Here is a 17,949-nt window from a genome sequence, read left to right as displayed (position 1 = left end):
TACATATTGTTTTCGGCACCTAAGTATCGTGTTAATATCATATCGTGAGGTCCCTGGCAATTCCCATCCCTAGTTATATTATATACCATTTATTTATAAGTCCAAAAATGTATGTAGCAACTAAGGATTCTAGCATGAAGGAAATTACATCGTGGCAAAATTACAGACACCTCAGCTGGGGTCCTAAATCTACCTCTGCTGACGTTTCTCTTCAGTCTTCACAGTGACATCACGTACACACAAAGAGCAAGCTGACAGTTATAACATCACACTGCGTGTCCTAAAGCTTGCTTAACCTGACTAAAGCATGTAGCCTACAGTACAGCACAGTGTATGAGACATCCTTGAAGGTGTAAAAGCCAATCAATAAATTGCGGCCCCTTGTTGAACTGTGTCTGAGGTTATCTGGAGGCTGTAGTCTAGTGTCTACAGCTGTGGTTGCTGCGTCTGTCTGAAAATAAATACCTCACTACAGTGTTTCATCTGGGAACAGTTTGTTTTTAGCAATGGGGTAAAAAGTCAAGGAGGTGGGGGAGGGAGGAAGGGGGAGGGGTCCCCCCCAGGAGACATTTTTATGTAGAATGACTGAGAAGCTCAGTTCTGGTGACTTTAAAAGGACATTCTACTCCAAAATTTAAGAAAATAAAATGATGCTATAAATTATACACCTACAGAAAAGACCCCAATAACATATTGGTAAAAACAAAAAATATATGTTTAAGCCCATGCATGGTCCATATTATCAAATATTATCAATAAACATTATGACCTGTAGCCCAACTAACATAGTGGCTAGAAATAAGTAGGATGAAGCATGGGGTTGCCCATCTGCATTTTGCCTATTGGGCTAATCATTAGCTAGTTCATGTAATACATTAACTAGTTAGCATGTATTGATATATTTTATGTCTCAAAAAACAGGCATAAACAGCTGTTAATACATGTAAAAAAATATATATAAATAGTTTCCTCATCTTTCTTCTATCTCTCTGATGTAGGACAGACACTTCAGAACAAACTTCCTTTAGATTTTTTTGCGGGAGGACTATCTGTTGCTCCATGTAGTGAATCTGTTATTCAATGCATTTTTATGGGCTAATAGCAGTCAGGTCAAATTCAATTTTATATCACATTTTTGGGGGATTCTTCAAGGGGTCTTAAAATTCAAAATCAAATAACAAAATAATTTTTGGTATGACCTTCTTAAAACAATTCCCCGTGCTTAGACAGGGCTTAGACCCTAGAGGGTTTTAAGACACTTTGTTGGCATTTCATTTATTTTGTCAGTTACCTGTAAAATAGCATACATGAAAACAATGTGTGTGGTAAACTGTTTGTGCTCTTCACCCTAGGGGCTTCCCCTTCGCCCTAGGAGCTTCCCCTTCGCCCTAGGAGCTCCCCCTTCGCCCTAGGAGCTTCCCCTTCGCCCTAGGAGCTCCCCCTTCGCCCTAGGAGCTCCCCCTTCACCCTAGGAGCTCCCCCTTCACCCTAGGAGCTCCCCCTTCGCCCTAGGAGCTTCCCCTTCGCCCTAGGAGCTCCCCCTTCGCCCTAGGAGCTTCCCCTTCACCCTACGGGCTTCCCCTTCATCCTATGAGCTCCCACTTCACCCTAGGAGCGTCTACATAACTCTCACACACGTCTATATGACAGATGTGCTAAACAGATGTTTTGCAACTAAGAGAAAAAAAATACAACTTCATATTTGCAGATTGCATCTGTGTGTTTTCCCTATGCTACGCTGTGAGTGCAGAGTCAATACAAACACTACTGTAGCAGACACAGACAAATGGGTTTCTACAGAACAGAGAAGGCTGTAGTAATACAGACAGACATCACTTTGTACTGTAGCTAAAGTATACTACATTTTGACATTATATATATGTAGGCTATATGTAGTTAACAGACAGATAAATGCATCTCTGCCCTAAAACAGGGTTTCCCAAACTTGGTCCTGGGCACGTTTTGTTTCTGCCCTAGCACTTCACAGCTGATTAAAATCACCAAAGCTTGATGATGAGTTGGTTATTTGAATCAGCTGTGTAGTGCTAAGGTAACAACAAAAAAAAGTTAAACCAGGGGGGCCCCAGGCCCGAGTTTGGAAAACCCTGACTTAGAACTGTCACGCTCTGACCTATGAGAGCTGTTTTTTCTCTGGTTAGTTAGGTCAGGGTGTGATATGGGTGGGCAGTCTATGTTTTTTGTTTCTATGTTTTGTTCTTGTTTTTCTATTTCTAGGTTGAGTTTTGGATGATCTCCAATTAGAGGCAGCTGGTTCGTGTTGTCTCTAATTGGAGATCATATTTAACTTGGGGTTTGTCTATGGGGTTTTGTGGGTAGTTGTTTTCCGTTTTGTGAGTATTCACCTGACGGAACTGTTGGATGTCGTTTTGTTGTTTTTGTTTTAGTGTTATCATTAAAGTAAATATGAGCACTCTACACGCCGTGCCTTGGTCCCCTTTATACGACCCTCGTTACAAGAACACTGTCAGAATGTTCAAAACATAGCTAACACCCAGTAGGCTGTACACTGCAAGGATATAACAGCATTTTAAAGTTAAAAAGTAGCTAAAATCATGAAACATGAAGCACAGCTTTCCTCCTGAAGGCTATCAAAACTACTGTACTGGATATCCTATCAAATAAACAAGCAGAAGGATGTTTTATTCAACGGTATTGCCATGTCTATTTCTGCACCATGTGACGACAACACCTAAAAGAAACACAAAAAAAACGTTCTAACTGTAGAAGGTGAATGACAGGCAGATTCTCCCATTTGCTGTTCTCTCTGCTCCGTTACATCCTGAAGAGTTTGTCAGCATTACAAATGGCACCATATTCCCCTACATAGTGCTCTACTTTTGACCACAGCCTTATGGGCCCTGGTCTTAAGCAGAGAATACGGTGCCATCTGGGACGCAGGCCTAGCCTGCCATAGCAGGGATGTTAGCCTGGGTCCATCTCACGTCATGGCTGTCCAATTCCATCTGCACAAAATGGAACAAACTCGAGACAGAGAGAGAGAGAGAGAGAGAGAGAGAGAGAGAGAGAGAGAGAGAGAGAGAGAGAAAATACAGAGACAGACAGGATGTATAGGGTGTGATATCAATAAACTAATCAGTCAGTCAGTCCTCCATGTCCTAATTAATACAGCAATAGAGATGCCAACGGAAATGCACCAACCCTTCTTGCAGCTACTGTATATTTTCAGATCAGATTCAGAGTGTTTAATAGTCAGGGTTGCAGATGTGATTGCAGGGAAAATCTAAGGCTTCGAACTAAGTGAACTAAGTGAAATAAAATAATGACAATGATACTTAAACTATAGAAATAGAAAGAGCTCTGTATACACACACCACAACAACTATAGTACTATATACACCACAACAAACTCTAGTACTATATACACACCACCACAACTGTAGTACTGTATACACACCACCACAACTGTAGTACTATACACATCATAACAAACTGTAGTACTATACTCAGCAAAAAAAAAGAAAATGTCCCTTTTTCAGGACCCTGTCTTTCAAAGATAATTCGTAAAAATCCAAATAACTTCACAGATTGTAAAGAGTTTAAACACTGTTTCCCATGCTTGTTCAATGAACCATAAACAATTAATGAACATGCACCTGTGGAACGGTCGTTAAGTCACTAACAGCTTACAGACGGTAGGCAATTAAGGTCACAGTTATGAAAACTTAGGACACTAAAGAGGCCATTCTACTGACTCTGAAAAACACCAAAAGAAAGATGCCCAGGGTCCCTGCTCATCTGCATGAACGTGCCTTAGGCATGCTGCAAGGAGGCATGAGGACTGCAGATGTGGCCAGGGCAATAAATTGCAATGTCTGTACTGTGAGACGCCTAAGACAGCGCTACAGGGAGACAGGACAGACAGCTGATTGTCCTCGCAGTGGCAGACCACGTGTATAAACACAATTTCACAGTATCGGTACATCCGAACATCACACCTGCGGGACAGGTACAGGATGGCAACAACAACTGCCCGAGTTACACCAGGAATGCACAATCCCTCCCTCAGTGCTCAGACTGTCTGCAATAGGCTGAGAGAGGCTGCACTGAGGGCTTATAGGACTGTTGTAAGGCAGATCCTCACCAGACATCACCAGCAACAACGTCGCCTATGGACACAAACCCACCGTCGCTGGACCAAACAGGACTGGCAAGAAGTGCTCTTCACTGACGAGTCACGGTTTTGTCTCACCCGGGGTGATGGTCGGATTCGCGTTTATCGTCGAAGGAATGAGCGTTACACCGAGGCCTGTACTCTGGAGCAGGATCGATTTAGAGGTGGAGGGTCTGTCATGGTCTGGGGCAGTGTGTCACAGCATCATCGGACTGAGCTTGTTGTCATTGCAGGCAATCTCAACGCTGTGCGTTACAGGGAAGACATCCTCCTCCCTCATGTGGTACCCTTCCTGCAGGCTCATCCTGACATGACCTTCCAGCATGACAATACCACCAGCCATCCTGCTCATTCTGTGCGTGATTTCCTGCAAGACAGGAATGTCAGTGTTCTGCCATGGCCAGCGAAGAGCCTGGATCTCAATCACATTGAGCACGTCTGGGACCTGTTGGATCGGAGGGTGAGGGCTAGGGCCATTCCCCCCCAGAAATGTCCGGGAACTTGCAGGTGCCTTGGTGGAAGTGTGGGGTAACATCTCACAGCAAGAACTGGCAAATCTGGTGCAGTCCATGAGGAGGAGATGCGCTGCAGTACTTAATGCAGCTGGTGGCCACACCAGATACTGACTGTTACTTTGGATTTTGACCCCCCCCCTCTTTGTTCAGGGACACATTATTCAATTTCTGTTAGTCACATGTCTGCGGAACTTGTTCAGTTTATGCCTCAGTTGTTGAATCTTGTTATGTTCATACAAATATTTACACATGTTAAGTTTGCTGAAAATAAACGCAGTTGACAGTGAGAGGACATTTATTTTGTTGCTGAGTTTATATACACCATAGCAACTGTAGTACTATATACATCATAACAACTGTAGTACTATAAACATCAACTGTACATGGAATGCAACACAATGTCCTTTAAAGTAAAAAAAAAAGTAAAAAACAATGAAAATAAAAACTGAATTATTTACTACAGAATAAACATAAGAGGATAAAAAAAGGAAAAAAGAATAACAATAAAAACTGAATGACTAAAAAGCACCTTAAGGCTTAAAAGGTTTGTTTTAAAGATGTCCACAGTTTCAGCCCCCCTCAGGTTCTCTGGCAGGCTATTCCAGACGCTGGGGTCATGGTAACGAAAGGCCGCCTCTCCATGCCTCTTAGACCTAGGCTTGAATAAATGAACAAATAAATGTCCAATGGGGTGGAGGCAGAGTAAAGACTGTTGAGGGTGCGGGGTGGAATGACCATAGAGGGAGCAGCAGCATGACCACCGAGATAAATAAAAACAATAAAACATTTTAATCAAAAAATAAATAATAATAATAATAACATACATATTAACAACTGCAAACAGTGATGAATGGTGAGAAGGATAAAGAAGAGTTATATTTGTAGATACATATTCGACAAGGAGCTGTCGATTTGTGGATGGAATATTCTGGAGATTTGTATGAAGGAAAATAGTGTCTTCTTCTTGACTGGCAGCAGTCAGACAGTGTTTTAATTATAAATGACTTAACTCAACCAAGCACGGTACCAGGAGAAATCACTTAAAGGCTTTAACCATCACAACAGATTCTGACATGTACAGTACATCAAGCTGTGTGGATTCTGACCAATTTCCCGGATATTTTACTAATCCCATATCGAAAACAACTTGTGAATTAGTATAGCTGTTTTCTAATGGTTAAATCATTTTGGGGTTTTACTAAAGTCCATTTAGTTGATCCACATACTTAGCTAGTTAGTGAATTAGTTAGTTAGTTAGTTAGTTCGTTAGTTAGTTAGTTGGTGTTTTGTTGATGGTAGTAGAAAACGCAATCTCAGGAGCCGCTCTAGAATCAATTGGGTTGAGATCTGGTGACTTAAGACGGCCATGGCATACGGTTTATATCATATTTATGCTCATCAAACCATTCAGTGACCACTGGTGCTCTGTGGATGGAGGCATTGTCATCCTATGGGGGCATAGCCATGGTAGCCAAAATAATGGCCTGCCCAGCATTTTTATACATGACCCTTAGCATGATGGGATGTTAATTGCTTAATTAGCTCAGGAACCACACCTGTTTGGAGGCACCTGCTTTCAATATACTTTGTATCCCTCATTTACTCAAATGTTTCCTTTATTCTGGCAGTAACCTGCAGTATCCACATAATTAACTTCCTGGATGCCTTAAGAGTTATGAGGACTTCTGAGGCCAGGTGGAGCTTGAGGTCAAAGGTTAGTAGAGTTTCTACACAGGAACCATCTGGGTATTCAGGCTAAGGGTTCCTATTGATCAGAGAGGCAACACATACTATTCTGCCTGGAGCCTGACAGACGTTATAAGTCATGGAGGCAAAGGCAGAAACAAAAACTATGTCAGTCAGTCCGTCCCTCTGTCTCTTCATCTCTCTCACACACACACAGACACACACAGACACACACACACTCACATCCTCAAAAAGCATGAAAATGTGTGACCCATATCCTCATCTAGGAAGAAAACGCCAAACATCCTGTCTGTCTGACAGCCACCTCCCACCCCAGAGGAGAGCCAGCCTCGCTCCCTGCCTTCCCGCTGATGTATAAATAAACGTTATTAAACTAGCAGCAGAACCACTGCTGTCCCCACATGCTAACAACATGGACTTTATTAAACTAGCTGCAGAACCACTGCTGTCCCCACATGCTAACAACATGGACTTTATTAAACTAGCTGCAGAACCACTGCTGTCCTCACATGCTAACAACATGGACTTTATTAAACTAGCAGCAGAACCAGTGCTGTCCCCACATGCTAACAACATGGACTTTATTAAACTAGCAGCAGAACCACTGCTGTCCCCACATGCTAACAACATGGACTTTATTAAACTAGCTGCAGAACCACTGCTGTCCTCACATGCTAACAACATGGACTTTATTAAACTAGCAGCAGAACCACTGCTGTCCCCACATGCTAACAACATGGACTTTATTAAACTAGCAGCAGAACCACTGCTGTCCCCACATGCTAACAACATGGACTTTATTAAACTAGCAGCAGAACCACTGCTGTCCCCACATGCTAACAACATGGACTTTATTAAACTAGCTGCAGAACCACTGCTGTCCCCACATGCTAACAACATGGACTTTATTAAACTAGCTGCAGAACCACTGCTGTCCCCACATGCTAACAACATGGACTTTATTAAACTAGCAGCAGAACCACTGCTGTCCTCACATGCTAACAACATGGACTTTATTAAACTAGCAGCAGAACCACTGCTGTCCTCACATGCTAACAACATGGACTTTATTAAACTAGCTGCAGAACCACTGCTGTCCCCACATGCTAACAACATGGACTTTATTAAACTAGCTGCAGAACCACTGCTGTCCCCACATGCTAACAACATGGACTTTATTAAACTAGCTGCAGAACCACTGCTGTCCCCACATGCTAACAACATGGACTTTATTAAACTAGCAGCAGAACCACTGCTGTCCTCACATGCTAACAACATGGACTTTATTAAACTAGCAGCAGAACCACTGCTGTCCTCACATGCTAACAACATGGACTTTATTAAACTAGCAGCAGAACCAGTGCTGTCCCCACATGCTAACAACATGGACTTTATTAAACTAGCAGCAGAACCAGTGCTGTCCCCACATGCTAACAACATGGACTTTATTAAACTAGCAGCAGAACCAGTGCTGTCCCCACATGCTAACAACATGGACTTTATTAAACTAGCTGCAGAACCACTGCTGTCCCCACATGCTAACAACATGGACTTTATTAAACTAGCTGCAGAACCACTGCTGTCCCCACATGCTAACAACATGGACTTTATTAAACTAGCTGCAGAACCACTGCTGTCCCCACATGCTAACAACATGGACTTTATTAAACTAGCAGCAGAACCAGTGCTGTCCCCACATGCTAACAACATGGACTTTATTAAACTAGCAGCAGAACCAGTGCTGTCCCCACATGCTAACAACATGGACTTTATTAAACTAGCAGCAGAACCAGTGCTGTCCCCACATGCTAACAACATGGACTTTATTAAACTAGCTGCAGAACCACTGCTGTCCCCACATGCTAACAACATGGACTTTATTAAACTAGCAGCAGAACCACTGCTGTCCCCACATGCTAACAACATGGACTTTATTAAACTAGCTGCAGAACCACTGCTGTCCCCACATGCTAACAACATGGACTTTATTAAACTAGCAGCAGAACCAGTGCTGTCCCCACATGCTAACAACATGGACTTTATTAAACTAGCTGCAGAACCACTGCTGTCCCCACATGCTAACAACATGGACTTTATTAAACTAGCAGCAGAACCAGTGCTGTCCCCACATGCTAACAACATGGACTTTATTAAACTAGCTGCAGAACCACTGCTGTCCTCACATGCTAACAACATGGACTTTATTAAACTAGCAGCAGAACCAGTGCTGTCCCCACATGCTAACAACATGGACTTTATTAAACTAGCTGCAGAACCACTGCTGTCCCCACATGCTAACAACATGGACTTTATTAAACTAGCAGCAGAACCAGTGCTGTCCCCACATGCTAACAACATGGACTTTATTAAACTAGCTGCAGAACCACTGCTGTCCTCACATGCTAACAACATGGACTTTATTAAACTAGCAGCAGAACCAGTGCTGTCCCCACATGCTAACAACATGGACTTTATTAAACTAGCTGCAGAACCACTGCTGTCCTCACATGCTAACAACATGGACTTTATTAAACTAGCTGCAGAACCACTGCTGTCCTCACATGCTAACAACATGGACTTTATTAAACTAGCAGCAGAACCAGTGCTGTCCCCACATGCTAACAACATGGACTTTATTAAACTAGCTGCAGAACCACTGCTGTCCTCACATGCTAACAACATGGACTTTATTAAACTAGCAGCAGAACCAGTGCTGTCCCCACATGCTAACAACATGGACTTTATTAAACTAGCTGCAGAACCACTGCTGTCCCCACATGCTAACAACATGGACTTTATTAAACTAGCAGCAGAACCAGTGCTGTCCCCACATGCTAACAACATGGACTTTATTAAACTAGCAGCAGAACCAGTGCTGTCCCCACATGCTAACAACATGGACTTTATTAAACTAGCTGCAGAACCACTGCTGTCCCCACATGCTAACAACATGACAAAAAGAGTCCTATCATAATAAAGAACCAAGGCAAAGCAAGGCTTTTCACCCCATAACAACTGAACCATTGTAGTGTTTTTGTTTTAATGAGAGGAAACTGAAGCCTTGTCCTATGTGTCAGGATAACTGCTTGCACCATACAGTGTTGCGGTAAATGGTGTCCACATACAGAGGAAGAGCAGCCAACTGTAGCGGCTCAATACTGTTCTCTTCAAGTGATCCAACAGTGATCGGTTCAATTCTCTCATACAGTCGGTGATGGTGTATATTATTCTCCTATAACAGCCCACTACAGAGCTCCTTACATAAGCTTTTTGTAGTAGTGTGCACTATTCTTCTCAAGGTGTTTCCCAGTTGGAAACAGATAACATGATAATTCCAGGGTGAGAGATGGAAACCCCCAAAGATACATATGTGAAGGGAGTAGGGCATGTACAGTGCCTTAGGAAAGTTTTCAGACTCCAATCAAGTTGTAGAAACATCTCAAGGATGATCAATGGAAACAGGATGCACGGGAGCTCAATTTCCAGTCTCATAGCAAAGGATCTGAATATTAATGTAAATAAGTTATTTCTGTTTTGTTTTTTCATGAATTAGCAAAAAGGTCTAAAAACCTGTTTTTGCTTTGTCATTATGGGGTATTGTGTATAGATTGATGAGGGGGCAAACAACTATTTAATCCATGTTAGAATAAGGCTGTAACCTAACAAAATGTGGAAAAAGTCAAGCGGTCTGAATACTTTCCCGAAGGCACTGTACACACACGATGAAACAGCGTAGAAATCCTGTTTCTTACCTTTCCAAAGTCCCGCACATCAAACAAGTCGAAGGCTTCAAAGAGTTCAGTCTTCTTCATGCCAAATGTCTCACAGCACGCAGCGAGGAACGTCCGGATGTTCTTCAAGCACAGGAACTACAAACGGAATAAGGGGACATGTTTTATTGTTAGAGTATCAGGTGAGCCTTCGCTTCAGCAAACAAAGGAAAGGAGGGCTGCTCAACAACAATGACAAAATTCATGAGAATGGCTTACCAAGAAAAAAATACTTTGAAAAGGACTAATTTGAAGTAAAGGGAGTTGGAACACTCGACAATAAAAGGCAGAGATTGATTTCTTATTGCTCACTTTAATCCAGGTGACTGAAACGGTCATGTTTTACTGTTAATTGAATGATAATATAACATGATTGGGCATTCAGTCTCTACAGCAATAGTCACACAAGGTAACATTTGTCATTTTATTCAGACTTGTGTCATTGCATAGATTGAGCTCATATGAAATGTGTATTTGTTCAAGTCTTGACAGAAATGTGTGCTGATTTGAGAAATACCCATCAATTCAATGTTTTAGAAGCCATCCCATAGTCTTCAGACTGAAATTTCACTATTATTATTTCTCAACGCTGGTCATGATCCGTTTAGTCCTGAACCGTTTGGTCCTGATCCGTTTGGTCATGATCCGTTTAGTCCTGAACCGTTTGGTCCTGATCCGTTTGGTCATGATCCGTTTGGTCCTGAACATTTTGGTCCTGAACCGTTTGGTCATGATCCATTTGGTCATGATCCATTTGGTCATGAACCGTTTGGTCATGAACCGTTTGGTCATGATCTGCTTGGTCATGATCCGTTTGGTCCTGAACCGTTTGGTCCTGAACCGTTTGGTCATGATCCATTTGGTCATGAACCGTTTGGTCATGAACCGTTTGGCAATGATCCGTTTGGTCATGATCCGTTAGCCACAAACTGTTTACATTGAACTACGTTCAAGGGCCAGAAGAAGTTCACATCTGGTTTACACTTCAACTTGGCTGCCACTCAAAACATTCTCATTCCCTTAGACAATACACATACTGCCATTGTTGTATATGCCAAAATCACAGTCACGTATAAACAGTCAAAGACCAGAAACTCTTTGTTGAGTTTGAAAATGGACGGAGCTATTGTCTGTCCAAAACTGTACCCTGACATCCTGACAGAATGAAATAAGTGAAGACTCCATCCCGTATTAGAATGAGAAGATAATTTACTGACTTGGAAAAACCTTTCTGCCTCGTGCGCATTTGGTGTAATTAACCTAATGAAGATCAATAGACAGGCAGGGTCTCTTCCAAACCACATCAATCTCCCAGCCACACATAAACAGAGTCAGCAGCCTCAAACCCTGCCACGAAACGTTGGCTGAATAAATGTTTTTCGAAAAACAAAAAAAACGCTGACACGAAACGTTGGCTGGATAAATGTTTTTCGAAAAACTAAAAACCGCTGACACGAATCACGACGGACGCTATCTACTGTATGTCTTAGGATTTTGAAAAGCTGGGAGAGGTGTACACCACACTCAGTATAATCGAAACTTTTTTTGATCAGAGTGCCGTGTCTGGGACAGATAAAAACGAGGATGTCCGTTTAAACATAAAACATGGTTGACATACAGCTACTCTGTGATAAACCCTGGATGAAAAAGAGGATATTGTCCTCATTGACTGATTTATGGCATAGCAGTCAGACGTCCTTTGACCTCCTCTTGTCCTCCTCTTGTCGTGTCCCGTGTATATATATATTTACATATTTTCTTCGCATATCTTTTTATATATTTTTTTCTAAAAACTCAACCTCAAAACACTCTCCTGCAACCCGCCTCACCAATTTAAAAAAATAAGTATTATTTACCTCAAATCTGAAATCCACAACAGAAGCTATCCAGAGGTTAACCAGAGGTTGGCCAGTTCACTGGCTAACTTTGGAGTTCAGCTAGCCACGGTTGGCGGTCATCAGCTATCCCTTAGCTCGAAAAGCTATCGGCAGTTTTGAACAGCACGACTCAGACCAGAGCATACCGAACCTATTTTTCTCTCCATAACCCCGGATTTATACCACAGGCTCTGGACATTTACACCTGGATCTTGCAGCTAGCTAGCTGCTACCCGAGTGACTATTGGCTAACGTCCCAGAGCAAACATCAATTATTCCGGAGCTAGCCAGCTGAAGAGTTCCATCAGCCACTCCTGGGCTACAGTCACCTATCCGGACCCGTTTTACTGCCGATGCGATGCCCCATCGGGCCTTCACGACTGGACTACTGACATTATCTGCCCGAGGGAGTTATCCAACTGGCCTTCCATCGCGACGTTAACTGAACGTCCATCTGCGGCCCGCTAATCGTTAGCTGTCTTATCGGCTGCTATCTTAATAGGTCTATCGGACAATTTTCTTGGGCCACTATTACTATAACTATTTCGCCAATTGGATTGGTCCCCACTACCACACGGAACCCCACTAATCTACAGACGGAAACGCACGAGGTGGCTAAAAACAGAGCTCTCTCCATCTTCTGCCAGCTTGCTACCTATGATCCGGCTAGCTGTCTGAATCTCACGGGACCCTTATGATCACTCGGCTAAGCATACCTCTTTCAATGAGGTTTCTCGAGGTTTCTCGAGGTTTCTCGAGACAATATCTCTCTCATCATCACTCAATGCCTGGATTTACCTCCACTGTATTCACATCCTACCATACCTATGTCTGTACATTATACCTTGAAGCTATTTTATCGCCCCCAGAAACCTGCTCTTTTACTCTCTATTCCGGACGTCATAAACGACCAATTCTCATAGCTATTAGCCGTAGAGGTGAATCCAGGCCCTGCAGCGCCTAGCTCCACTCCCACTCCCCAGGCGCTCTCTTTTGATGACTTCTGTAACCGTAAAAGCCTTGGTTTCATGCATGTTAACATTAGAAGCCTCCTCCCTAAGTTTGTTTTATTCGCTTTAGCACACTCTGCCAACCCGGATGTCCTAGCTGTGTCTGAATCTTGGCTTAGGAAGTCCACCAAAAACTCTGAAATCTTCATCCCTAACTACAACATTTTCAGACAAGATAGAACTGCCAAAGGGGGCGGTGTTGCAATCTACTGCACAGATAACCTGCAGAGTTCTGTATTACTATCCAGGTCTATACCCAAACAATTTGAACTTCTACTTTTAAAAATCCATCTCTCTAAAAACAAGTCTCTCACCGTCGCCACATGCTATAGACCACCCTCTGCCCCCAGCTGTGCTCTTGACACCATATGTGAACTGATTGCCCCCCATCTATCGTCAGAGCTCGTGCTGCTATGTGACCTAAACTGGGACATGCTTAACACCCCAGCCATCCTACAATCTAAGCTTGATGCCCTCAATCTCACACAAACTATCAATAAACCTACCAGGTACCACCCCAAAGCCGTAAACACGGGCACCCTCATAGATATCATCCTAACCAACTTGCCCTCTAAATACAGCTCTGCTGTTTTCAACCAAGATCTCATCGACCACTGCCTCATTGCCTGCATCCGTAATGGGTCAGCGGTCAAACGACCTCCACTCATCCCTGTCAAACGCTCCAGGAAACATTTCAATGAGCAAGTCTTTCTAATCGACCTGGCCAAGGTATCCTGGAATGACATTGACCTCATCCCATCAGTAGAGGATGCCTGGTTATTTAAAAACAAATGCCTTCCTCACCATCTTAAATAAGCATGCCCCATTCAAGAAATTTAGAACCAGGAACAGATATAGCCCTTGGTTCACTCCAGACCTGACTGCCCTTAACCAAAACAAAAACATCTGCATTAGCATTGAACAGCCCCCGTGATATGCAACTTTTCAGGGAAGAAAGAAACCAATATACACAGGCAGTTAAGAAAAGCCAAGGCTAGCTTTTTCAAGCAGAAATTTGCTTCCTGCAACACAAACTCACAAAAGTTCTGGGACACTGTAAAGTCCATGGAGAATAAGAACACCTCCTCCCAGCTGCCCACTGCACTGAGTATAGGAAACTCTGTCACCTCTGATAAATGCACTATAATTGAGAATTTCAACAAGCATTTTTCTACGGCTGGCCGTGCTTTGCACCTGGCTACCCCTACCGCGGTCAACAGGACTGCACCCCCCACAGATACTCGCCCAAGCCTTCCCCATTTCTCCTTCTCCCAAATCCAGTCAGCTGATGTTCTGAAAGACCTGCAAAATCTGGACCCCTACAAATCAGCCAGGCTAGACAATCTGGACCCTTTCTTTCTAAAATTATCTGCCGAAATTGTTGCAACCCCTATTACTAGCCTGTTCGACCTCTCTTTCGTGTCATCTGAGATTCCAAAAGATTGGAAAGCAGCTGCTGTCATCCCCCTCTTCAAAGGAGGGGACACTCTTGACCCAAACTGCTACAGACCTATATCTATCCTACCCTGCTTTTCTAAGGTCTTCGAAAGCCAAGTCAACAAACAGAATACCGACTATTTTGAATCCCACCGCACCTTCTCCACTATGCAATCTGGTTTCAGAGCTGGTCATGGGTGCACCTCATCCACGCTCAAGGTCCTAAATGATATCGTAACCGCCATCGATAAGAAACAATACTGTGTTGCCGTATTCATTGACCTGGCCAAGGCTTTTGACTCTGTCAATCACCACATACTCATCGGCAGACTCAATAGCCTTGGTTTCTCAAATGATTGCCTCGCCTGGTTCACCAACTACTTCTCTGATAGAGTTCAATGTGTCAAATCGGATGGCCTGTTGTCCGGGCCTCTGGTAGTCTCTATGGGGGTGCCACAGGGTTCAATTCTTGGGCCGACTCTTTTCTCTGTATAAATGATGTCGCTTTTGCTGCTGGTGAGTCTCTGATCCACCTCTACGCAGACGACACCATTCTGTATACTTCTGGCCCTTCTTTGGACACTGTGTTAACAACCCTCCAGACGAGCTTCAATGCCATACAACTCTCCTTCCGTGGCCTCCAACTGCTCTTAAATACAAGTAAAACTAAATGCATGCTCTTCAACCGATCGCTGCCTGCACCTGCCCGCCCGTCCAGCATCACTACACTGGACGGTTCGGACTTAGAATATGTGGACAACTACAAATACCTAGGTGTCTGGTTAGACTGTAAGCTCTCCTTCCAGACTCACATCAAACACCTCCAATCCAAAGTTAAATCTAGAATTGGCTTCCTATTTCGCAACAAAGCATCCTTCACTCATGCTGCCAAACATACCCTCGTAAAACTGACCATCCTACCGATCCTCGACGATGTCATTTCCAAAATAGCCTCCAATTCCCCACTCAATAAACTGGATGCAGTCTATCACAGTGCCATCCGTTCTGTCACCAAAGCCCCATATATTACCCACCACTGCGACCTGTACGCTCTCGTTGGCTGGCCCTCGCTTCATACTCGTCGCCAAACCCACTGACTCCAGGTCATCTACAAGACCCTGCTAGGTAAAGTCCCCCCTTATCTCAGCTCACTGGTCACCATAGCAGCACCCACCTGTAGTATGCGCTCCAGCAGGTATATCTCACTGGTCACCCCCAAAGCCAATTCCTCCTTTGGCCGTCTCTCCTTCTAGTTCTCTGCTGACAATGACTGGAACGAACTACAAAAATCCCTGAAGCTGGAGACTCAAATCTCCCTCACTAGCTTTAAGCACCAGCTGTCAGAGCAGCTCACAGATCACTGCACCTGTACATAGCCCATCTATAATTTAGCCCATACAGACCTCTAATTTAGCCCAGACAGACCTCTTCCCCTGCTGTATTTATTTATTTATTTTGCTCCTTTGCACCCCATTATTTCTATTTCTACTTTGCACTTTCTTCCACTGCAAATCTACCATTCCAGTGTTTTACTTGCTATATTGTATTTACTTTGCCACCATGGCCTTTTTTGCCTTTACCTCCCTTATCTCACCTCATTTGCTCACATTGTATATAGACTTATTTTTCTACTGTATTATTGACTGTATGTTTGTTTATTCCATGTTTAACTCTGTGTTGTTGTATGTGTCGAACTGCTTTGCTTTATCTTGGCCAGGTCGCAGTTGTAAATGAAAACTTGTTCTCAACTTGCCTACCTGGTTAAATAAAGATGAAATAACACAAAAATAAATACATTTATAGGAGGACGCTGATGGCACACCTCCGTCATTACTAGAATATTCCCAAATCTGAACTGAAATGCTCCCTCATCTGTAAGTATATATTCTCGTCTGATTCATGTCTGAGGAAAGTAGATTGCAAGAAGCAGTTTTCTCTGCAGGTTTTGAATATTGCAGGATAATTGACATTTATGAATTGCATGGGTAATTGACATCATGAAGTGTTCATATTTACATTTACATTTCACATTTTAGTCATTTAGCAGACGCTCTTATCCAGAGCGACTTACAGTAGTGAATGCATCCATTTCATACATTTTATAAATTTTTATTTTTTGTATTTTTTCTGTACTTTTCCAAATTATGGATTTAAGTCACTCGACACTGGATATCCCCAACGACCAATCAACATAGTTGAGCCTTCAGCTGCTGCAGTAAAATTATAATCTTTGGTGTCCTGTTAAGGTATATGCTGATGGAGATGTTCTCCAACACAAGACTTCATCACAACAAGCTGTTAAAGTGACATCAACAGGTTGTTAAAATGACATCAACAGGCTGTTAAAATGACATCAGTCCTCACAAACACTCTGTAATCAGCAGGACTTTAACAAGTAAGCATGCTCTAACCAGGGGATACCTAGTCAGTTTTACAACTGAATGCGTTCAACGGAAATGGATCTTTCGCATTTAACCCAGGTGCGGGGGGGGGGGGGCTGCCTTAATCGATGTAGTTGCTGGGGCTTAACTGCCTTGCTCAAGACCTAAACAGCAAATTTGCCAGCTCAGGGTTTCGAACCAGCAACTTTTGGAGTTGGTTGCTCACTTTTCTTTTGTCATTTAGTTTTGACTAACAAGCAGGATTTCACAGGAAAGCCGTTCTCTCTCTCATTTTTAAAACAACGCAGCCTAGTCTGTGTGATACTGTAACTCCACTAACAACAAAAGTACATGCAGCCAATGATGAATGGAGCTGAGTCTGTTACAGAACACTGGTACAATATTAAAATAAACTAACTGAATACAAGTCAAACAACCGAGAAAGGCCATCTTTCTTTATTCATAACATCTTGTCACATATTTAGCTATCCTCTGTAACTGTGGCACGGAATCAGAGCTGTCTGAAGACGATGATGGGAACAAACATCAAATATGAAATTCTGCTCCATTCAAATCGTATTAGGCATTACAGACGAGTTCACAAGGAAGGCCTTGGACTAGAAAACCCCAGATAAGACACACAGAGAGACAGGTAGAGAGGCAGAGAGGCAGACAGACAGACAGACAGACAGACAGACAGACAGACAGACAGACAGACAGACAGACAGACAGACAGACAGACAGACAGACAGACAGACAGACAGACAGACAGACAGACAGACAGACAGACAGACAGGCAGGCAGACAGACAGACAGACAGGCAGGCAGGCAGACAGAGACAGACAGGCAGACAGAGACAGACAGGCAGACAACTAGTAAATAATGTTGAATGTTTATACTTGTATGCATGGCGTTTTAATCTGAGCAACACATCTTGGAGACGGCCGCCGGGGTCTTCTGAGCGACCCTGCAACCAGCTTTGGTATCTGAAGGAAACAGCAGCCTCACAGAGAGGCATCTGAAACCCACTAACTCTGTAGCACTGGGCTCAGTGGGCTGAGACCCACTAACTCTGTAGCACTGGGCTCAGTGGGCTGAG

The 17,949-nt window shown here is 43.3% G+C and overlaps 1 protein-coding gene across 1 annotated transcript in view; it reads right to left on the bottom strand.

The window, feature by feature from the left end:
• Positions 1-17,949, bottom strand: part of LOC100286462 (guanine nucleotide exchange factor VAV3) — a 174,144-nt gene that overhangs the window by 132,736 nt on the left and 23,459 nt on the right. The window contains exon 2 of the mRNA XM_045710531.1: positions 10,128-10,244. Within this exon, the coding sequence (XP_045566487.1) occupies positions 10,128-10,244 (117 nt within the window). The remainder of the gene's footprint in view (positions 1-10,127; positions 10,245-17,949) is intronic.

The sequence above is a fragment of the Salmo salar genome, chromosome ssa29 (assembly GCF_905237065.1).
Source record: "Salmo salar chromosome ssa29, Ssal_v3.1, whole genome shotgun sequence".
NCBI lineage: Eukaryota > Metazoa > Chordata > Actinopteri > Salmoniformes > Salmonidae > Salmo > Salmo salar.
The sequence above is the reverse complement of the archived record's forward strand: the minus strand, read 5'-3'. Positions and strand labels throughout refer to the sequence as shown.